This window comes from Podarcis raffonei, chromosome 6 (assembly GCF_027172205.1).
Source record: "Podarcis raffonei isolate rPodRaf1 chromosome 6, rPodRaf1.pri, whole genome shotgun sequence".
Lineage (NCBI taxonomy): Eukaryota > Metazoa > Chordata > Lepidosauria > Squamata > Lacertidae > Podarcis > Podarcis raffonei.
In genome coordinates, this window is record NC_070607.1 from 79,726,348 (window position 1) to 79,749,951 (window position 23,604).

General features: G+C 40.6%; 1 protein-coding gene across 2 annotated transcripts in view; it reads left to right on the forward strand.

Annotated features, from left to right (window-relative positions):
* The first annotated feature begins 1,039 nt into the window (after positions 1 to 1,039).
* The window catches only part of CSE1L (chromosome segregation 1 like), a 29,167-nt gene continuing 6,602 nt past the window's right edge, over positions 1,040 to 23,604 (forward strand). Inside the window, exons 1-18 of one of the 2 annotated variants that reach the window (XM_053394205.1) lie at positions 1,040 to 1,176; positions 3,572 to 3,667; positions 5,491 to 5,633; positions 7,441 to 7,542; positions 12,093 to 12,238; positions 12,404 to 12,494; positions 13,031 to 13,138; positions 14,083 to 14,175; positions 14,998 to 15,165; positions 15,256 to 15,385; positions 16,592 to 16,657; positions 17,735 to 17,937; positions 19,291 to 19,375; positions 20,275 to 20,336; positions 21,324 to 21,460; positions 21,832 to 21,935; positions 22,174 to 22,271; positions 23,213 to 23,363. In XM_053394205.1, coding sequence (XP_053250180.1) covers positions 3,583 to 3,667; positions 5,491 to 5,633; positions 7,441 to 7,542; positions 12,093 to 12,238; positions 12,404 to 12,494; positions 13,031 to 13,138; positions 14,083 to 14,175; positions 14,998 to 15,165; positions 15,256 to 15,385; positions 16,592 to 16,657; positions 17,735 to 17,937; positions 19,291 to 19,375; positions 20,275 to 20,336; positions 21,324 to 21,460; positions 21,832 to 21,935; positions 22,174 to 22,271; positions 23,213 to 23,363 — 1,972 coding nt within the window. In that variant the 5' untranslated portion in view covers positions 1,040 to 1,176; positions 3,572 to 3,582. Of the gene's footprint in view, positions 1,177 to 1,441; positions 1,465 to 3,571; positions 3,668 to 5,490; positions 5,634 to 7,440; positions 7,543 to 12,092; positions 12,239 to 12,403; positions 12,495 to 13,030; positions 13,139 to 14,082; positions 14,176 to 14,997; positions 15,166 to 15,255; positions 15,386 to 16,591; positions 16,658 to 17,734; positions 17,938 to 19,290; positions 19,376 to 20,274; positions 20,337 to 21,323; positions 21,461 to 21,831; positions 21,936 to 22,173; positions 22,272 to 23,212; positions 23,364 to 23,604 lie in introns of those variants that run through there. The other variant, XM_053394206.1, reaches the window with a different exon arrangement.

Sequence of the window (23,604 nt, forward strand, 5' to 3'; positions counted from 1 at the left end):
CCCTATGGAAAGGGTGGAAGGTGCTATACCAGTTACGCTCAGCAGCCGGCAAAGCCTTTCTAGCACAGATGGAAACACGAGCTAGATGTCATGGTCAATCGTGTGCGCTCCCACGACAGCCTCCTACTTATCTCCTTTCCTCATCCACGTTCAAAAGCTCCTATTATGTGTGTGTCTGAAGCAGAGTTGCCAACTTTATTCTGGCAACGTACAGGGAGGGCGGTTGAGGGCATTTTTTTTTTAAAAAAAGATCTGGTACTGAAGTGACTTCAAAGCAATCCATTACCATCTATTGCAGCCTAACAGGAATCTGGAATCTGTCACACACATAACCCACCCCCACCCCCGCACATACATGAACTTGTAAATCTGTCTGTGCTTGTAAATCTGTCTACGCAGAGCTTAAATACATGACCTTTTTCACACATCCTTTCAAACACATGCAGTTGCGAGATGATCCCTAACTTGGCAGAGAGAAGACCTGAAATATAGGACAAAACTGTATCAATACAGGACGTCGCTTTTTATACTGAAATGCGGGACAATCCTGTATTATACAGGACAGGTGGCAACCCTGGCCGAAGGTACACAAATAATAATATTAGTTTATTTGTACTCCGACCACCTGACTGGGTTTTATATATAAAAACATTTAAAAGCTTCCCTATTCATGTACAGAGCAGGGGCAGAAGTTCAAAATGTGATGACGACATCATCATAAACCTTTACAAGGTGTCCCCGTACGTCCCGCTCTGCCTTCCACCCACCCCTGGGTCAGCCTGGGTGGACCGATGCGCACCGGCAGAACGAAGCCAAAGGACAGCAGCAGCAACGCCGTCATCCAGCTTCCGGGCGCGCCGCCGCCCTTCTGCTCTCACCCTCCCGGGCCAGGCTTGAGCCAAGCCGCGTTGCCTTGTGGGAAACCGCTGAGCAGGGCGAAGCCCATTGGCTCGCCCGGACTGGGGAGGCTCGCGCTCGGGATTGGCTGGGGCCTTTCGAGAAGGCGGCCGCTGATTGGTGCTCGGCGGGGGGAGAGGGGAAGAGGCCGCTCGGCGCCCTGCGTAATTCGGTCACTACGTCGCCGCCGCGCCCTCTCGCCGAGGTTTGAATGTGAAGCGGAGGAGTTGCTGTCGCCGCCGTCGCTGCTAGTCGTGCTCTCTCAAGGGGTCCCGTCAGGTGAGGCCGGGCGCCTGAGCGGCGGGGGTCCGGAGCCCTGAGTCGGGCAGGGGGGAGACGGCGGAGCCCCGAAGGGAGGCGGCCGCGGTCCGCCTTCCCCGGCCCTCGGGTGGCTCTCGGCTTGTGGGCCCAGCCGAGGGAGGGGGCGCACCTGAGCATGCTGCGTCTGCCTCGGCCCGCCCCTTCGGGGCTGCGCGCGCCCCCCGTTGGCCCTTGAGCCTAGCCCGTGACGAAAGCGCCCTGTTGATTGGCCACCGCGGCTGCCACTCCGGTGGGCGAAATAACGAGGTGGTGTGATCCGAATATACTTTCAATCACTGTCTCTCCGTTGCGATTTCCCCCTTCGTGGTATTAAGGCCAAGCCTCTCTCCTCGCAGACTCAGCCCCGAGGCCACGGGACTGCCCCATGCTGCGGAGGGAGCGGGATTTGTAGCTCCTGGTTCCCTGAGTGTAGTGAGCGGGTGCCAAGCAAGGCTTAGGCTGCAATCCTGTGCGTACTTTTCCTGGGCATGAGCCCCACTGAATAGAGCTGGGCTGACTTCAGAGTAAGCATGCATGTCAGTAGCTACGCTGCTGGTAGCTCTAGAAAGATGTGATGGGTCTCAGGCTTATGCGGAAATAGGGTGTTTACTAACCTGATTTGGAAGAGACTTGCGGGTGTTCAGTGGCGAGGGAAAGCCACTCTGTACGTGTTCAGAGGTGATTCTTAGGTGCTTGCATGGAATGTTACATTTCAAAGGATTTCCATAAACGTTTGTGGTAATTTTGCATGGCATATTATTTCCACATTGCAAATTAGGAGTTGAGAAAGAATAATGGCCACTTCCTGAACTCACAGCACAGGTAATCGACATACTGGTAAATGGTATGAAATAGAATATGTTCATATCTCCCAGTATTATTTAGGAAATGTGCAGTAGCATTTTGTAGCAGTGAAACTGGGTTAACAGCGGCTGGAGCCTCCTCATACAGCAATGGTTTCTTAAGCAGTGGGTGGACCTTCTCCAGGAAAATGTTTGTAATTATAGCTAGAAGTTTTCATCTGTCGTTATGGGTCTGGGGTGAAAACACACATCATGGCCTTCACAGTATCAAACAACCTGTGTGCAAACTAGCTCAAATGTGAGCCATGCAACTGCAACAAGTGGATGCTTTTGACACTTCCTCTATAGGTAAACGGTGTTTCCATGTGCTGCTGTGGTTTGCCAGAAGCGGCTTAGTCATACTGGCCACATGACCCGGAAGCTGTATGCCGGCTCCCTCGGCCAATAAAGTGAGATGAGCGCCGCAACCCCAGAGTCGGTCACGACTGGACCTAATGGTCAGGGGTCCCTTTACCTTTACTTACTATAGGCAGTATCTGATTATGCCCCAGTTGGACAGTACCTTAGTAGCTTTTTCAGCAAAATTTAACTGTTACAGTGAGTGGAGTCTAACAGCCCCTGCACCATATGGAAAATTCTGTGTTTTTTACCACTAGTGTTCAAGCTTGTCAGTAAACCAAGAAGCGTGATCTGTGGAAGAGACGCTGGAAGGTCACCCTTGGTTGCCTGATTAACTGCCTCATGCCTCTAACAGGCCATGTATTGAGTTAGCCATGGTCATCATTTCTTGCATTATCCATCAGATCCATACATTCACACATGATGTGCCCTCCTCTTTGCTGAACTGTTTATTCTTGGTCCCATGGCTCTCAGTAGATCAGTGATCAGCCTAGAATTTCAGTTCCAGAGTTTCAGAAGAGGAATGAGAGTATAGTGACCTTTCTGTTGCCCAGTTGCGCAGGAGAGGAAATTCTTGTTGTTTCCAGAAGCCTCTCAGTATTATAATCAGTTGTCTGTGTGTACATGTGTGTGAATGATCACTTTGGTTCCTGATTTTGTGTGATGGTCAAGTATGTTGTATGTAACTTATCTAAAACTAAAGAAGAGGAGGAGTTTGGATTTGATATCCTGCTTTATCATTACCCTAAGGAGTCTCAAAGCGGCTAACATTCTCCTTTCCCTTCCTCCCCCACAACAAACACTTTGTGAGGTAAGTGGGGCTGAGAGACTTCAAAGAAGTGTGGCTAGCCCAAAGTCACCCAGCAGCTGCATGTGGAGGAGCGGGGAAGCGAACCTGGTTCACCAGATTATGAGTCTACTGCTCTTAACCACTACACCACACTGGCTCTCAAACTGCATGTGTGCACCTAGAGGTTTTCATACATGCCTTTAGGGTTTTTTCTTCTAGCGGTTGTTCCCAAGGGTTCCTTGACTTTCCAGAGAGATTTTTCAGAAGGCAATGGAAACAAGTATAACAGGTGGTTCAAAAACATGTAGCAATATACAGAAACTTTGCTTCTGACTCTTGTTCTTGTTTCTGATTTTTATAGAAATTTTTGTTAAATTTTTAGGTTCTGCAGTTATGGAACTGAGTGATGCCAATTTGCAGACTTTGACAGAATACTTAAAGAAGACACTTGATCCTGATCCTGCCATAAGGCGTCCTGGTAAACAGTTTAAAAATATGAAATTTGAGCCTGCATTGAATGGTGTCTAGTGATAGTTTGACCCCAAACATTATAAGATCTGTTTAGTCATTTTTTGGGTTTTTCAGAATCAATGGTAATGGCCCAGAACATGGTTTTTCAAACTGTTGGAACAACATTCATTAATGAAAAAGAAAACTGCTTGATTTTTTTCAATATGTTCTTATCTGAAGGAGCAGGCTGACTGAAATCAGTATGTGTCAAAATGAGACCTCTTTTTACTTTCTGTCACTTTAAATGCAGATCAGTTGTGTGGGTGGGATGGCTGAACCCTGGAAACCTCATGTGACAGTTGGACATACATTCTTTTTTTAAAAAGTTAGAAGGTCCATCTGTATGCTTTTTGAATTGCAGTCAAGTTACTGATTATTAAATGCAAGTTGGCTTTAATCTTGCTGCGATCAAAACTGCACGACGGATCAGTGGATACTTTCTGAGTCATATTAACTGTCCATGGTTCCATTCTGAAATCTGCCTTTGAGGTGATTGGGCATGATGCAAAGAGAGTAGGTTGCATTGAAATCTGAAATCAGATTTGAAGTTGAAGCGAACTGTTTAAGCACTTCACGTCCCTTCAGCTTCATTAGGCATGCCTTACTTATCTTGATTATAGCCACAGTCTCACTCAGGATAGTAAATGTGAATTCAGGGGGTCCTGCTTAGGCAAAGTAACTGTGGAAATCTCAAGAAAAATCAAACTAATTTCAAAAAGACTAGAGGAGGGGCAAATGTGTATTTTGTACATCTCTATTAATTTCAGATAAATTAGCGATCTATGCATGCTTATATGTGAGTAAGCCCCATTGAATATACTGGGATTTGCTTCTGAATAAATATTTGTTGAATTGCATTGAAGGTCAGGTCCACACTGTGCTGACCTCTTAGAAAGAGTCACTACTGGAGGTGCTGTTTTTGCCTAGTAAAATTGTTGACTCCCCCTCCCGCTTTTAACAGCAGACCCTCAGGCCAAATCTCACACAGCTTATGAAACTGCTCTCACAACAGGCTTGTCATGCAGCATGGAGAGCTTCTGTACAAGAAACATTAAGTCTAAACATCTGTTGGCTGTGTGGAACTAGTTATGTGGTTCTTTGTATCCAAAACAGTTTATTAACACTGCAAAATATAAAGAAGTAAATGTGTATAATATTGGTGTTCAACTGTTAAATTTTACAAAATATGTAACTATTTCATTAAATTACTTCCCATCATTTAAATTGGGTCTTCCAGTACTAATTCTTACTGTGCACTCTGCATTTCTGGAAAAACTTCAAAATACTATATGAACCAAAGTTTTTCAGTAAAATGAAGGGGAGAGGCTTAATATTTTTTGTCTCTTTGTTATTCACAGTCATAACATTTAGGTTAAGATGACAGTCCAAACTGGGCTACCTTTTCAGAAATTGTGAAGATACAGAATTTAAGAGCAGCTTCCTGATCTGCATCTAAAATGATTTGCAGTTGCCATATTGCAGCTGTTTAATAATTGTGGGGTTGCAAGTACTGTCATAGAAATATTAGGCGATATCCAACTAAATCATACTCTGTGTAGGTCTAGTAACAGTAACGGTATTGAACAAGCTGGTTGTGAATAAAGTAAATTGATTTCAGTGGATCTACCCTAAGTGTGGCTTAGTAGGATACCTTCCCTTAATAGCCTTTTCTTCACTGTATCATGCTAAACACCAGCTTGGTATTGTATTAAATGGTGTTAAATGTTTGGAGTTTAGACTGTGGAATAGCTAACCTTTTTGCTAAATTCATTATATTTAAATGTTTTATAGCGGAAAAATTCCTTGAGTCGGTTGAAGGAAACCAGAATTACCCACTGCTACTTTTAACTCTACTGGAGAAGTCCCAAGATAATGTCATCAAAGTCTGTGCCTCTGTCACATTCAAGAATTACATTAAAAGGAACTGGAGAATTGTAGGTATTTTGTTTATTACAATTGTACTATGATAGTGTGTTTCCTTGTAAAGTAAGTGGCTATGAATAAAGTAATGGGAACACTTGCGAACTAAGATGTTGCAGGATGATTATAGACATCAGATTTGGTATTGTGGTAAGCTACTGAAGGGAATACCAGGGAAGTGGGTGGTGCTGTGGTCTAAACCACAGAGCCTAGGGCTTGCCGATCAGAAGGTTGGTGGTTCAAATCCCCACCCGTTGTTCGGTCCCAGCTCCCCACATAGCAGTTTGAAAGCACGTCAAGTGCAAGTAGATAAATGGGTACCGCTCCAACGGGAAGGTAAACACAGTTTCCACGCGCTGCTCTGGTTCGCCAGAACCGGCTTAGTCATGCTGGCCACATGACCCGGAAGCTGTACGCCGGCTCCCTCGGCCTATAGAGTGAGATGAGCATCGCAACTCCAGAGTTGTCCGCAACTGGACTTAATGGTCGGGGGTACCTTTACCTTTTACCCATAAAGCTACCTTTAGAAACAGGTATCTATTTTTCCAGAACAACATACTATTAGTACACTTATTTACTGAAGGGAATAGTGATTTTGTATCTGAAATCCCAGGTTAACAGTTTCTTTGGTTGCTTTGCTAGTTGCAAGGATTCACACATTTGGACTTGCTTCACTAGCCAATCCTTTATTGGTGTCCTTCATTGTCTCCTCCCGTCCCCAAGTTCTGTGGCACCTACAAATGACTTGAGAAAGGTATGGATGGTGGTGCTTGAACTTGGCTTTTGCAGAAAACATTACAAATGCCTTGTTGTTACTATTTTCTGCAAATGAGCTGTGGAAAGAAAAATGAGAAGTAGAGGAAAGAAAAAGAAGAATTTTTTCTCTCTCACAGTCAGGATTTTTGAGACAGTACAGTGATCTTGATAGATGAGAAATAGTTCTCACTGGTGAACTGTTGAATGAATTTATTATACTTCCTACCATGTTACCCTTTTCTGATTTGGTTACTTTCATTAGAATTGGTGTTTTAATTTTTATGACTTTGAACTGTATCTGCTTCAGATCTTCCAACTATTGATACTAATTCATTGCAACAGGAAATTAGGTCACTTAATCACAACTGAATCAAATGGTCCACTTTGAGGTTAATATTTATTATTTTGAGGATGTTCCAGAATCTGCTTTAAGGGCTTGTACTCAGTTACTTTTCAGGTGCTTTCTCATCAATGGGTTTAAAACGTTGAAAAAGAACGTCATATAAATAGTTAAATCATAAATTTGGAAAAGTATCATTTTACAGCTGCAGTTATTGGCACAGAATCAGGAATTGGGAAGGTAGCTCCTTTCGCATGGAGCATTTGAAACCTGTGAAGGTGATAACTGAAGCAGCGGGGGTGGAGTGGGGAGGCTATAAGCCGGCAGTGGATGCTACACCATGGCAACCCCTGCAGTTGCTGTTTAGTTGGATGATGGAGAACACTGATGCGGTGACCAGTTTATTTCAGATGGAAGTGGAAACAGAGCACGAAATGGAACTCTGCTTCCTGGTGTCAGCAAATTCCACCCATCTCGCCTGATGCATTCACATGCCAGTATGTAGTGTTTACAGCTGAGCTGTTGTGATGCAACTGGTTGTGGTCTATTGTCTGTCTGATTGGCGGTATGCACAGGAAAATATTTCCTGGGCCCAACATGTTTCAGAATAAATGTGTAGCGTTTGCTTTTTCCTGAAAGCTTACAACTTAGCCAATGCACTTGCTGTAAAAATGCAAGTATCTCAAGATGTTATGATACTAGCTCAACTAACATTTTTTTCCTAGATTGAAGATGAACCAAACAAAATATGTGAAGCCGACAGGATAGCCATCAAAGCCAACATAGTACATCTAATGCTTAGCAGTCCAGAACAAATTCAAAAACAGGTGAGGTGACAGTGAAGAAAAAAAACATACATATATATAGAAACAAATTCTAGAGATATAAAAATCACAGTAGGTGTAATATAACTCTTGCGACGCGTAGATATTTTATAATGAAAAACTGCAGATTGGATTTAATATACATATAACCCAAAACCGAGATGGAGGGAAGTCAATTGTTAATTGTTGTAATGTTTGTGTGCTGGTTGGTTTGGGGGTTGTGATTTGGTTGATGATCTTTTTTGTTTTTGATATGTGAATGTTATCTTATTTTCTCTTTTTTGTCATTGTCTGGTAATAAAAAATGAATAAATAAAAATTAAAACAAAAACAAAAACAGGTGAGGTGACAGTGAAGAAAAAAACAGAATTCTGCTTATTTCAACAGGGAATTGTTTTGTGCTGGGAAACTGATTGTGTTAATATATGAAATTTTGTTTTAAAGTGAGAAGCAATAGATACATCTAAGGGCGGATGAGTTGCTTTGTTTCTGGTTTGTGTCAATTTCACACATGTTGGTTCACAAGTCTGTCTATAACCTGAAAAAAAATCAGTATGAAAATTGGTTTTTAAATATCTTACCCTAAAATAAGTGATTTTTGTGCATTTTGGTATGTTGTTTTGAGTTGAGAATTGTATTACAAAATTCAGGGAAGTGTGAAATCTGAAGGATAAGTTTGCTCCGATTTGTATTGGTATTATTAATATGTATTCCTACTATTCATATTATATGTATCTTATATGCAAAGAAGGGAAGCTGCTATTAAGTTTTTTATTGGAAATAAGATGAAACCTGCATTAACATTTCAGAAGTATTGGGTTTTTCGCTTCTTAATTTTAGCAAACGTAGCTGATCTGGTGAAGATAAAACATGTGATTACAGGTGTGCCATTGAAGCCATGGGAGGGAATCCTGTGAGAACATTTGGACAGATTTTAAAAGCCACGAAATAATTAGGCAGTGTGTGAAACTACCCCAGTATGCCAGCTGAATTTCCCATATGCAGTGTCTTGTTCTAGTTTGATATCCAGGGTGAGTGGGGAAAACTAAATAGGCCCACTAGTGCAATAGATAGATAGATAGATAGATAGATAGATAGATAGATAGATTAGATTAGATTAGATTAGATTAGATTAGATTAGATTAGATAATACTTTATTCGGCTATAAGCCCACAAGGTAAAACCAATCAATAAATAAAATAGCATTTTACATTCTAAAATATCAACTAAAATATTTCAACGCATAATCTCCTTCACGTTACATACAATCTCTAGATGTACCATATTGTGGCCTTGAATATAAAGATGGTGGATAGAGTTTACTAGATTTTTAATAGTCATGCAGCATTCCATGAAGTCTTTTACATGAAAGAACTTAATTCAGGAATCTGGCAACCTGTAATGTTCTATAAGAGTCAATGTCCTGGAGTAGATAGGCTAGATGTAATTCAGGTGGTTTAGCAACAGTTTCCAAAATGATTGAACTCAGAATCCTTGATCGGGGAACAATATATAAAGGACAATTAAACAAGATATGATAAAGGGATTCTATTGATTTGTTGTCACATGCGCATAAAACAGAGGTTTTACCGTTAGAAAATCTATTGCTCAGCACATTTGAGGGGAACACATTAAATCTGGCTCTAACAAAAGCGAATCTGTGCGACGCAACCGATAAGGTAGACAGATATCGAGGTATCTGGGACATAAATGTAATGCCCTGATTTATCGGGGAACATGTACCTCCACCTGTAGTAAGGTTTTGTTGCAAATCAACCTCCTCCAATCTTTGTTTGATGACCTTTTTTGCTGTAATTAGATCTAAATTTAGTATATCGGAAGGCGAGATTCCATAAGACAACAGTTTGGAATGGATTTTTGTTGCCCATGGGCTGGTAAATTCATCTCTCCAAAGGCACTGAATAAGATGGTAATTGGGCAATTTATGCCAAAGGGACAGCCAGTAATTAAAGGCATGTCTCCACATCAGGATCTCTAAGGAGGGGGTCTTAAGTTCTAAGCGAATAGCCAAATTGCTTACACAGGAGGGCAGTTTCAAAAGGCGTCTGAGAAAAATATTTTGCAATGTCACCAGAGGCATGAGGTTTACAAAAGCGCCCCATAAAGGGACCGCATAGGCCATAGTTGCAACCACTTTTGCACTATAAACTTTTAAGGCCAATGGAACATGCATAGCCCCCTCTGTAAAGAAAAAGCGTAATAGAGCGTAGATAAGGGCTTTGCCCTTATTTTGTAAGTATGTGATATGCGCTTTCCATCCCATATGATGCTGGAAGTAAATTCCTAGATATTGAAATTTGTAGACTTGTTCAATTGGCTTCTCCTCGAGTTCCCACCTATACAATTTACGACTCCTGGAAAAAATTAGGACTTTAGATTTGGAATGGTTAATAGTAAGTAAATTTGTTTGGCAATATAACGCGAAGATCTTTAAGGCCCTCCTCAAACCGATTCTTGAATATGAGAGGATCACCGCATCGTCAGCGTACAATAGTAAGGGGCAGCGATAGTCTGCAAGCCTGGGTGCATGAATGGTGGTTTGGGCCTCAACTAGGGGAGTTCTCATGTCACTAATATAGAGGTTAAAGAGATAGGGGGCAAGGATGCACCCTTGTCGTACCCCCTTATTTATTGGTACAGAGTTTGTGAGATCGCCCTCAGGTGTTAACCTCACCCTAGCGGCCGTCCCTTCATGTAATTTGATCATAAGCCACAACAGCCTTTTATCTATGCCCCACTTTGCCAATTTTTCCCATAGCAGCTCTCTAGAGATACTGTCAAAAGCCGCCTTCAGGTCTATAAAAGCGGCACATAGAAGACCATGAGTGGGGGAAGAATACTTCCGCGCCAAATGATATAGAATTATTGCATGGTCGATAGAAGCACGATTTGGTCTAAACCCGGCCTGTTCATGGCCTATCAGATTGGAATCTTCGGCCCATTGGGTTAGTCTGGTTAGCAGGAAGCGAGTATAGATTTTTCCGATGATTGATAATAAACTGATATTACGATAGTTTCCTGGGTCCTCTGGTGGTCCTTTTTTATATATAGGAATTATGATGGACTCCTTCCATGATCTAGGTATTTGGCCCGTGGCATTAATTGCATCAAAGATTTTTGCAAGAATTTTGGCCCACCATGCTGGGTGTTGTTTAATAGCTTCCGCCGGGATCAGATCGGGCCCTGGGGCTTTATCAGTTTTCAGTTTAGCAATTAAATCAACTATTTCCTCCGGGTCAGTATCTGGCCATATGGGCAAGTGACATGAAAGAGTATCAGAATGAAAGTTAGAGATAACTGTCTGGGAGAAATATTTTCTTAGAAATTGTTCCCATGTCGGGGCTGGTATAACCGTCAATGGGTATTTCCTCGATCTTTTGTTGATTAAATTCCAAAAACCACGAGAGCTGCGAAGCTTAGAGGCAGCAATCAGCGCTTGCCAACGTCTTAGCTGCCATTCATGCTTGGCTGACTTCTGTGCCTGTTTGTAAGCAATTTTGGCCTGCAAGTATTCTGGGGGAAGAGTTTCAGCTCCAGAAGATTTATATCTGTTGTAGATACAACAGAGAGAGAGTCTAGCTTGCTTACATTTGGAATCAAACCAAGGTGCACCGAACCTGGGTTGATCTCGGTTAACCAGGTGAGTCGGCATCGTAAAGAAGCTAGTTAAATCTACAGAGAGGTGGGAGAACCACTCCAATATCCTATTTGGTTCAGACAACTCCGCCACTGAAACAATAAGGGGTTCGGAGATATTCCTCTGGAAGAATTCTGCATATTTTTGGGCCTGTTTCATAGACCGTTTAATGCTTCTTACTTGAGCTGCGGCATTTAAACCTACATGAATTGGGTGTGAACCGCTAACCGGGTGCCAGTCAAGCGTTAGCTTGGCCACTAGAGGTAGGTGTCTTGTTCTAGTTTGATATCCAGGGTGAGTGGGGAAAACTAAATAGGCCCACTAGTGCAATAATTTCTGCTTGAGTGCTGAAACTTCTCTCTCCTTGCCCCCCCATGCACCTCCCCAGTTTGCTGTAGATGGTCAAGGGAACCCCCATAAAAGATTTGAAGGGTTGCGGGGGTCATGGAGAAGAGAAGAAGAAATTCATTTGCACAGCCAAAAGTCCTTGCCCTAGTGGATCTATTTAGTTGGATACCATCCTTAGGGTAAAAGTGGCATATTCATAAGGCAAAATGAGCCAGGACACCGAATGTGAGTCTGCCACTGAAAATGGTATCTGTACATGCAATTCCCCCTCCATAGTATCCTGTACCACTGTCATGATTTCACATGGTCCACTGTCCCATCATGCTGCCATTGACAGTGGGGTGGGGAAGGGGAAAAAGTAGTTGTGGTGTCATGAATAAGACCTGCTAGATATTGCAGAGAGGATCAGGGAGGTACACATGCACCTGCTTTTGTCACTGGCAGTTGCATACATAACATGTAGAAAGCCTGTCTTGAGTTTACTGTAAGGTGGTTGTTTATCTCCATGCAAATACCTGCATAATGTTTCTGTCTCTCTCTGTCCTAGTTAAGTGATGCTATCAGCATAATTGGTAGAGAAGACTTCCCTCAGAAATGGCCTGATCTGCTGACGGAGATGGTGAATCGCTTTCAGAGTGGAGACTTCCATGTTATTAATGGAGTTCTTCGTACAGCACATTCTTTATTCAAAAGGTAGTGAGTGAGGGCCATGAATTTCCAAGTTCTGTTTTGAAAGTAAAAGCACTCTGTTCTAGCAATAATGCCTTTCAACTTCTTTCTTTTACTTGGCTCTAGTTTTCAAATTCATAGAAAATGATCACACAAATTAAATAGCTCTGGTTTTCCTTCATTTGTCAGGTATCGTCATGAGTTTAAATCAAATGAACTGTGGACAGAGATCAAACTAGTTCTTGATGCTTTCGCACTTCCCTTGACAAATCTCTTTAAGGTACAGTGTTGTATTTGAAATATGGAATTGATTTATATACCTTCTGTGTAATGTATTTTTTTTTAACTTCACAGCCAACATAAAGCATTTTATGTTGACTATTATGAAGTTCCTACTTCTGTCCTAGCTGCTGCGATAGTCAGATATATAAGGTGAAGAAGATAAAGTTTGAATTAAAATCTTCCATGCTTACTTTGTCTATGTGTTAGCACCCTATAATAAGCTGTTTATTAATAACTGCAATAATTGATGCTAAATTAAGATGTTTTTATTAAAACAATGCTACTGGTGTTCAGACCTCTCTTTTTTAGGCTGTGCCTTTTTGTTTTGTTGCCTTTATATTTTATTGATGTTTTAGCTTATTTGGTTTTGTACATATACTGTGCTTTTAATAGAAAAGAGAAATTGCATTTAGTTGAATTTGGATGAGAGGCATGAATTTGTGGCATCAGTGAGCTTTCACAGAAGTGGAACATTATTGGCAAGTGTCTGAATAGATTTTGTTGGTGATTGCTATTAAAATTGCTCTTTTCCAGGCCACAATTGAGCTTTGTAGTACTCATGCAAATGATGTCAGTGCTTTGAAAGTACTCTTCTCATCTCTGATTCTGATTGCTAAGCTGTTCTACAGTTTAAATTTTCAGGTAAGCCATCTTTTACATGCTCTTCTAGTGGATAGTTCTGATCCTGCAAGCAACTTTCTGTATAGGAGCAATTTCACTGATGGATAACTGCGTGATTAAAAACCTCGGTGCTGCTAGCCAAAATTCTTGATGGGTTTTGGAGATGCTAGCGTGTTTAAAAACGCAAGTATCTGGCCAAATGTCAGTGCTCCATAAGTGTGCTAGGATAAGTTGTTTGTTAGAGCTTTAACAAATCTAAAGTAACGTGCATGTAACCTTTTAGTATAAGAAGCTTGGCTTTTCAGATTTGGATTCAGCGCTGATTATTTCTGGTAAGACTGGATTTGATCAAAGGTTGTGTCAGGAGGCAAAAGAACAGAGGGAACGATAGCTGTTGACAGACAGAACTTCTCAAATTTAGGGGTAATAAACCTACTTAAGTTTAATTAAGTCAAAGGAAAGGTGGGTGCTTCTTGTTTTTTACTCTTCATAGGCATAATGGTAGGCCAGTAAATAAAGAAGCAGGGCTTACATGCATCTGTTACTAAGACTAATGTGGTCCACAATGACCCTTAATTCTGGGAACCTTGGGTGAGCAAAACGGATCTGACACAATAGGCTGCAGTGCCATTGCCTTGAAGCACTGTCAAGCCGTAAAGCAAGCTGGTTGTTACACAGCTCATGCTATGCTGATTGAAAACGGAAGAGAAGGTTGATGAGCTGCATGTGTCAAAAGCTACAGAGAAATTGACTTGGTTTGTGTCTCTTGGGCTTTGGATTTCCTTTGGCAGTTGAAAATTATGTTTCATACCTTCTCTTGGTTTTTTTTAAAACAGTAATGTGGTGATTCTGTATTTCTTTGAGCAGGTTACATGCCAAAATAGACAGGAAACTATGCTTCTTAAATAAGCAATTACCTAATAGAAAAATAACTACGGATACTGATCTACTTCTCTATTTTGTAGGATCTTCCTGAATTTTTTGAAGATAACATGGAAACCTGGATGATGAATTTCCATAATCTTCTAACTTTGGATAACAAACTCTTACAGACAGATGTAAGTAGCAACATAAAAGTGGGATAGAGAAGCTGTCACTCTCCAAAAGTTGCTAGACTAAAACTCATCATCCCTGATTGTTGGTCACGCTGGCTGAATTTGATGGAGTCAACAAAATTTGGAGGGTCACAGTTTCCTCTTCTCTGGCATAAAACCTTTTGGAAAATTTCTGTGTAATGGGAAAGGGGATTCAGCACTCCACTTGAGCTGCAAAAAAGAAGCTTTCCTGGGTTCTGAACAGGACACTGAAATTGCAGTAGCTCAAGTAATTCTGATTTTTGCCATTCTCTTGGAGGGAAATTGTGAAGCCAGTATAGGAAAGATTAAAGGTAGATGGTGATTTTCTCAAATAAAAAATTGTGTCCCTTTGTATAACATATCATAGCACTGGGTCCATATGTTGATAGTGGTAATTCTCTTGTCATGGCCATATGTGATGACTGGGCAATGAGAAATGGGCTCTAGAAGAGGGAAATGCTACCGTGCCTGCCCTCGGATGAGCATCTAGTTAATCTGACCTCACTTTCTGTTAGTGATTGGGAACATTTCTTCAGCCAGACTAGGATTTTGGCTTTGGGCAACACAAACTACTTTTTCAAGACATGGGGAATTGCTTGGCTGATTTTGGAACCCAGTTGGGACTTTTCCCCTAGATGATGCCCCTAGGCATGTGTTATTGTCCCGTTTTCATCCCCTGAGCCTCCTGACTATCCTGCCCTCCAAATTCCCTCCTTTCATTTACTTGCTGCTTTGGCAGATGTCAGGGGTACTAGAAGACTACATTTTCCAAATACGTTGGTGGTGCTTCTTTTTTGTTGCCAGGATGAAGAGGAAGCTGGTCTGCTAGAGCTTTTGAAATCCCAGATTTGTGACAATGCAGCTTTGTACGCCCAAAAATATGATGAAGAATTTCAGCCTTACCTGCCCCGTTTTGTCACAGCAATCTGGAATTTATTAGTCACAACAGGGCAAGAAGTTAAATATGATTTGGTAAGTGACTCTTTTCCATCCAGCTTGAAATAAATGAACCTTTTTAGGTCTTCTTCAGATTATGCTCATTTCATGTTTTCCCCCCTGCAGTTGGTAAGTAATGCAATCCAGTTTCTAGCTTCGGTTTGTGAGAGGCCCCATTATAAGCACCTGTTTGAAGACCAGAATACACTGACAAGTATTTGTGAAAAAGTCATTGTTCCCAACATGGAATTTAGAGGTAAATATTTCCCTTCTTAAAAATCTTGATTAAAATTTTCCAGGAAAGCAAAAATTGAGTTTTTAACAATGAGGGCTTTAGAACTGGCACAGTAGCCAAGTAATGGGCTGTATTTGTGGCCATTTGCGTTCAAGAGCATGGTTTTGAGAGGCATTTTCTGAACTGCACTTCCCTTTGATATATATGTAATATGTATGTCCGTCAGAGTTGGGGAACTTCTGTCACTCCAGCTGTTGTTGGACTGCAACTCCCACTATTTCTGACCATTGGTCACGCTGGGCGAGGCTAATGGGAGTTGGGATTCCAGCAGTATCCCAAGGGGTACAGGTATCCCATCCCATCATGAGTGACTGAAGTAACTCATCAGTTTGGAAGAGTTGAGTTCCTCTTCCACCAGTGCTTCTAGCTCAGTTTAACCTGAGTGTAGTACACTGCTTTTACATTAATCGGATTTCCCCCTGTCTCTGTCATGAAGTGGTTCATACATAATGCCAAAGAAAGTTTTTGTACTCCAGAAATGAATCTTTCAGTATCTCAAACTGATTTCCAGTCTTAGTTTGCTGGGCCAAGTACAAACTATAATTTTGGCAGTTCAGATGAAATGGTAAATCGTAGTTCGCCTCAAATGATGAAAGAAGTCAGGGAATCATCATGTCTAAGGAGAGGCTGCTTCAAATCTTGTTAAAGATTTGGCTTTATGTCTGAAGCAGCCCAACGGTTAAAATCGCCAGCTACGCCAAGCTATCCTTAATATTTTGTCATACAAAGATATACATTGGTTGTGATCAGGATCTAAAGAGCATCTCATGCTAATGGAATCTTTTACTTTTTGCCTTTGAAGAGCAATGCTATACCATAAGCTTATGCTTCTGGAAATCTCTCTGTTTCGAAACTAATTTGCTGTGCAGTATGGTACAGGGTTGCTATTTAAAGGAGGAGTAAACACCATGCATGACTTTATGAAAATAGTTCCACAATGTAATTTGGACCCTGGCCTGAGTATTCTAGATGAGAACTTTATTTACTACTCTCATTTAAAATACTGGTGGTTCACGAACTCCCATTGCCTTGATCATGGTAACTTCATAAAACAGAGCCCAATAATAGGTGATTTAAATTTATTTACAAGCATATGTTATATTAAAATAAATGTAGTTTGTATATCATGGCTGATCCTTTAAATGTTTGTGGACTGCTTTTCTGCAGCTGCTGATGAAGAAGCCTTTGAAGATAATTCTGAAGAATATATCAGAAGAGATTTGGAAGGATCTGGTAAGCAGTTCTATACTGAGTGTATAATGGCATTTGAGAACTGATGCAGTAAGTGTTGACATGTGCATAAGTACATGCATTAATTGTCTTCCCTTGAATAGGCATGCAGTTGTAATAGGGTTAAAATACTTTTGGCCTTTGGGATTCAAAAATGTAATGGTGTGGGTTTTTTGCGCTTGTCCTGTGATTCCATGGATGAGCACATTTGTTGGCTATTGGGGGCGGGGGTTCATCTGACAAGCCTTAAGGCAAATTTGCTTGCTTTAAGGGCTACTTGTTTTTGTCTTGCTTTTTAGTAGTTGCTGGTGTATTACTGCAACACTAGGAGGGCTAGCACTACATCAGATTAAATGGTTGTTGCACCTTATTTATCCAGTGCCTACAGCCTTCTCCTACTGAAAGCTCAGCCTCCACTCCTGAGTTACTCCAAACAGTTCTCTATGAAGTTCTTCTTTACCCCAGCCAGAATTTTCTTCTTGTAGCTTTGCACACCCTCTCTTCTAAAGTATAGTCTGTTTCTATGGAGTACCAAAGAAGCAGATGCATTTGGGTTGAGTGCTTCACATACTTCTTACTCAAAAGTCTCAGTTATATATGTGCACACTTGGAATTTAAAACCCATTGAACTCTGGGACTGAGAGTTTCTTCTGAGCCTTTAAGGGGCACATGCTGCAGGGAGCAGTCATTTTTAGTGAACCATTTGTTCCCCTTGTGATCTTAAATTGCTGACTGTGTCAGGATAGGTTTTATAGGATCCTAAACTATCCTTTAAATAGTCCCAAAATTCTTCTGAATGTCATTTTACTTGTGCTTTGATGCTATGGCCCTGCAGTTTTTGCTTTCATTTATATTCATGAGAATCAATATTTTGGCAGATTTTGTAATTCTGCATTCCTTAATACCACTAGCGTGATTTTTATGAATAATAATAGAGAAGCCTATTTTAGCAAATTGCTCTGTCCCTGAAGCACAGCAGGGTGAATCCAATTTATCCGTTTTGCAAGCAGAGCTTCAAAATGAAGAAACATTGTTTTAATATAACCCATAATGCATCTTGTTTTTATCTCTGCCTTGCAGATATTGATACCAGACGCAGAGCAGCCTGTGATCTTGTAAGAGGGTTGTGCAAGTTTTTTGAAGGACCTGTTACTGGGATCTTTTCTGGTTACGTTAACTCTATGCTGCAAGAGTATGCAAAGAATCCATCTGTCAACTGGAAGCATAAAGATGCTGCTATTTACCTTGTAACGTCTTTGGCATCGAAAGCTCAGACACAAAAGGTACTTGTTTGCATTTGACTGTAAACACAGGGCACTATAAGTTGAATACCCATCCAGACCCGTTTCCTTGGGGAGAAGAACCATTATTTAATAGTAAGCACTCCGTGGAAGAGCATTCTTCACAGTAAAGACATGTTTATGACCCACAGACTTTTAGGTATATAAAATTGACTTTGGAATAGTATAGGACTTTGGAATATATAGGATGACTGCAGAGGTTGTTCCCAGGGCAAATACCAAATTTTGCTCATGGGTTGACTGTCGCGAATTCCTCACGGCGCTTTCAGCAGAAACGCTCAGAGTCCCAGGTTTCTTTTCAGTGCAGTCTTTTTAATGTGAGCTATATACAAGTATTTACAAAAACAGTCCATACAGAGTACCTGCTCCTTAAGGCAAACGAATACTCTCCACCACAGCACCACCACACTACAGCACAACCACCACAGTTACTGTTGAACAGGCTTTCCTTTTAAAACAGGTGATAGCCAATCATATTCCTGCTGAGTCACTCTGACCCAGCACTTTACAGAGTATTGCATCAGCCTGTTGAAGCCTGCAGACTTACTCAGTATCCTGCGAATCCCAACATTGACCTACTCTATATATAGGTCAACCCATGAGCAAAATTTGGTATTTGCCCCGGGAACAACCTCTGCAGTCACTGCTTCCAATTTTGTTGCATTCCCACACATGCCTTCTTGGAAATATGCTAATGTAAGTGTTCAAGGATTGGATTGCTATGGTTTAACAATCTCTTCTAGGCTTGGCAAAATTTTGGGGACTTCAGCACTCGATGTAAATATAAGAGGTGGGACATATGGAAAATAAAATTTCTGAACAGGGGCCCAGCTTTATAATTTCCATTTTACCAACAATTGAAATTAGAAGTACTGATTACATTACTTCACAGATTTAGAGCACCTCTACCATAAAAACTTAAATAGTATGGGTTTGACATAATAATCATGAGCACATTGAGAATTAGCTTTTTTCAGGACTATTATTATGTTTGCAATATAGGCTGTTTCTATCAAAGTTGTGTTTTTTACATTTTAGAAGACATGGCATAAAATGTATTGTGTTTAACTTGCCTTTCACTTGTACCTTTCATAACTATATTAGATATCGGAAATAGACTAACCTAGTATCCTATAAGTAGAATATAAGAGTATTCGTTCCTTCTCCCATTCACAATCCAATGCTTGACGCCAATGAATACTTACAGAATACTTACAGAAATTGCCCGCTATCGTTCACATGCGAACTTCATTAGTGTGTAAATGGGAGCTTCTATAAACTAGTCCAGCAATTAATATTGTTTATGATTCTTTTATCACACTTTTTTCATCCTAGCATGGAATAACACAAGCCAATGAACTTGTAAACCTGACGGAATTCTTTGTGAATCACATTCTACCAGACCTGAAGTCTCCTAATGGTATGCTTAGAATTCTATATTAAACATCTGTAACACCAATAAATGTAAACGAACATGGGAATAATTTTGGATCTGTGTTGTTGTGTCATGCAGGGAAGACATGGGCATAGATAACTAGCATAGTCCTAAGATCTCTTTAATTTCTTATCAGGTTTTAGTGGATTGCCTTGTATATTGTATTTTTGTAGATGCACACCTGGTATCGGTGGGCAAACTGTCCAAGAGCCTGGAAAACCTCTGCCACTCAGAGTGGCCTGGGGTGCGGAGCCCTTATCAGCTGAAGATTATCAAAGCAACCTTCCAGGGGCCACATGAAAATGGTGGGCAGGGCCAAAGACAAAAGTGGGCAGAGCAATGAATGCAGATTTTGCCTTTATACAATAAACTAGTTTGTATGCATGCTCTCACACTCCTCTCTGTCCTCTGTGTAGGCAAGCAAGAGCCGTTATCGGAGTTCATGGGCACATTCCAACCAGGGGGAGAGCGAAAAGTTGGGGAGGAAGTGTGGCTTGTGTACAGTGCCAGGACCTTATGTTCCCCACTGTTTGAGTTGACAATATTTGTCAAAGTGGACCAGTGTTCTGACATAGTAGAAGACTGCTTCCTGTGTTCTTAATGTGGGTCCAGAAATTGAGGATGGCTGGAGTTATTTTTTTGAAGTTGGGTGGGGTAATGGGTGTGGGGACAGAACAAAGGAGAGCCAAGTGAAGAGCATTTTGTGTGTGTGTTATTCTGCAATCTTGTCTCTCCTTAAGCTTGAGACTGTCAGTGGGAATCTTTATTCTGTTGATAAATTGTGGGAATATGCTGTGAAATTTGAGGGACTTTGAACTTCTATTATATATTTAATTTTGTCTATATGGTAACCGCTTAAGTAACTAGTATTAACTTTTTGGCAGTGAATGAGTTTCCCGTTCTTAAGGCTGATGGTATCAAGTACATCATGATTTTCAGGAACCAAGTAAGTTGTATCATCATTCAGAGTTCTTAACATCCAGCTGAAGTTGTTTGATAGACTCTTTTTTTGTGGGCAAAATACTGTAAATGGTGTACCTAGAACTATACTAATTATTTCACAATGTGGTATCAATACTTCTGTAAAATAACATAAACTATTTTAGGGTGCCCCAACCCCCATTTTAAAACCTCCAATTCTGAAAAAGTTACAGTATACAGATGAAAAAACCCTTTCCCTGGAATCCAGTGAACAGATCATAATTGATTTGGGGAAGATTCTCTAATTTCATACTTTATGTTTCTTAGAACAGGTACAGAAAGTGCTCCTGTTTTCGTGTGTGTGATTTCTTTTAAAATCTTCAGCTATGCAATCTTCTAATATGCAAAACATTCCAAAGGTCCTTGGGACAGCATCCTGGGGACCATAGGATTTCATGAGCCTCAGTTTCTGTGGCCTCCTGGAAACCTCTTTGTTGTGGCTGCAGCAGCCTCCAAGGCTGTCCCTCTACTATCAGTGATTTGGCAGTGAGGAGGTAAAAAGGGATATGTTAGGGGCACATGAAAGAGAGGCTTGGGGTCCATAGGCTCCAAAGATCTCTTGCTTCCCCAGCAAGGGAGGGGGAAATTGCTGTCTCTAGAGCTGCTGTGCTTGTTTTTCCTCCCCCACACCCAACACACACGGTGTCTGCAGTTGCTGCTGGCAGTTCTTCCCCCACAGATTCCCCCACCCACATTGAATTGCTGTGGCTAGGAACTCTTACTTGACCCATGACCTTGGTTTAATTTTTAAAAAATTAATACAGGTATGGCTGCACAATGTATATACACCTCATGCAGGAAAGTTACAGTGGTCTGCTTATATAACAGTTGCAATGACCAAAAGATTGTAATAACAGATGGAATGTTTCCGTCCATTGTTTCTGACCTAATTCTTCCAAAACTGCTTGGTACTTGCTTCTAAAGCATTTTTACCTATGTGTCTATTTTGTAGGTACCCAAAGAACAACTATTGGTGTCTATTCCTCTCCTAATCAATCATCTTCAAGCAGAAAGCATTGTAGTTCATACTTACGCAGCCCATGCTCTTGAAAGGTTATTTACAATGAAAGGAGCTAACAACACTACACTGTAAGTTTATGTTCAGGTATAAATATGTTACACTCATCTATTCATTGATTTCTTGCCGCTCTGGCTATATCCCTCACTGTATATGGAGAATCCTAAATTGATAAAACCACACACGTGTATTTATTATGCTAGTTCTTGCATTTTCTAAAACCAGAGTTTTTAGCTGATTTCCAAGTTGACTGTGCTCCAGAGGCACTTGAAAATGAGTTGGCCTTCTCCATCTCTCTGTCCCTTGCACTGTCATACTCTAGGATTTCATATGTTCTTGCATTCCCTCTGGTGTCCATTCAGGATTGGTAAGATCAAGTAGAGGATCTTGATGAGTCATTGGAAAAACATTGGCGATAATCAAACACTATTTTCCTCTACAGGATTACGGCTGCAGAGATGGCACCATATACAGAAATGCTGCTAACAAACCTTTTCAAAGCACTGACACTTCCAGGGTCATCAGAAAATGAGTATATTATGAAAGGTAAGAGGCTACATTTAGTAGTCCAAAAGTTACCCTCAAATTTAAACCACTTTTCCTATCTTAGAGGCTCTCCCATTAGTATTTTTGAATGCGGTGCTACGTGCCTATATAAAACTTAATGAACGAAGTTCTTATCTTGCATGCATCCTAGTATTTTTATGCAAGAAAAAAAAGGTAATGTTAAGCTTACTGTTGCTGTCGTTTCTGCATTCAGTAATATAAATCTCTGAATTTCCAGCTATCATGAGAAGCTTTTCCCTACTTCAGGAAGCCATAATTCCCTACATCCCTTCTCTCATCACTCAACTCACACAGAAACTGCTTGCTGTCAGTAAGGTAAAAAAGAAGTTACTATTGCTTTCTTCTGTTCCCCTTTTCTCAACCTGATTTAGAGGTTCATTTTTTGTCACTTGTGTTGACGTAATTCCTCACCAATTTAAAAACAAAGCTTGCTTGAATCCTTGTTAGGGAATCAAATTATGTATGGGGGGGGAGGTACTTACCATGATCCAAAGATCCACTGGGCACACAGTGGATCTGCGCACACAATACTGCTCTGGGCTCATGTTTATGGACGAGAGCTATTGAATACAACTTTATTTTAACCTTAGGTTTTCTCTTACTTATATCACTGTATCCGCTTTTTAAAACAATTCCATTGAATTTTTGTAGAAGCACATCAGGAGATTCCACTGAATACTACAGAACAAATGTACATATAAAAGCATAGCCAAAAAAACCCAACTGTGTAAAGAAAAGCATGTCTGCTGAATAAAATCAATTGTTAATAAACATCAAAATATTTTTTCACTGTGTTTTCATGTAAGTCCCATGCAAGTTAAATGAGGATCTAGTAAGGTATGGTTAAAATTGTGATTGGAACTCGCATGGAAGCATTTAAGCTTGTCATGTGATTTTTCTTAATATATAGTTGTATGTCCACCTATAATTCTTGTAACTTTTAATCTATACGGTGAAAAGTAACTTGGTAGTCAGAAGCGAGTTGATATTCATCTAAGGCGGCCTTGGGAATTCAAGAGGAGATTCTAGCCAGATACAGGCTAAATATGGCCATTTTCAGATTTTGACCTGATTGGAGATCGGAGGAGGCCCATGTCAGAGGTTAACTGTTTGCTTTCCTATGGTGTGACTAGAATTCTCATGTTTTAGGTAATGATAGTTGCACTGAAAGCAACTTCCTACTTTTTAGTTTAAGTAAGAATCTTATCAGTGACTTTGTGGTGTTCACGTCTTCTTTTTCCCCTTTTTCTTTTTAGAATCCAAGCAAGCCTCACTTTAATCATTACATGTTTGAATCAATTTGCTTGTCAATAAGGATAACTTGCAAAGCAAACCCCACTGCTATTGGAAGCTTTGAAGATGCTTTGTTTATGGTGTTCACAGAGATTCTGCAGAATGACGTACAAGGTAAAAATAAAACATTATCTGGCTTCTTTGAAATATGGTATAAGCAGTGTCTGCAGTTCAGGTAGCCATTATTTATTTATCTAATTGAAAATATACCTATTTACACCTTTTTATATTTGGCAGATAAACACATGATCACCCATATCTTCTTATCTTTATGTAAGCCAAAAGAAGAAAAATCTTAGTTTGTATGGCTATATTCATTTATTTATGTTATTAGCCCACCGTTATCCCAATAACC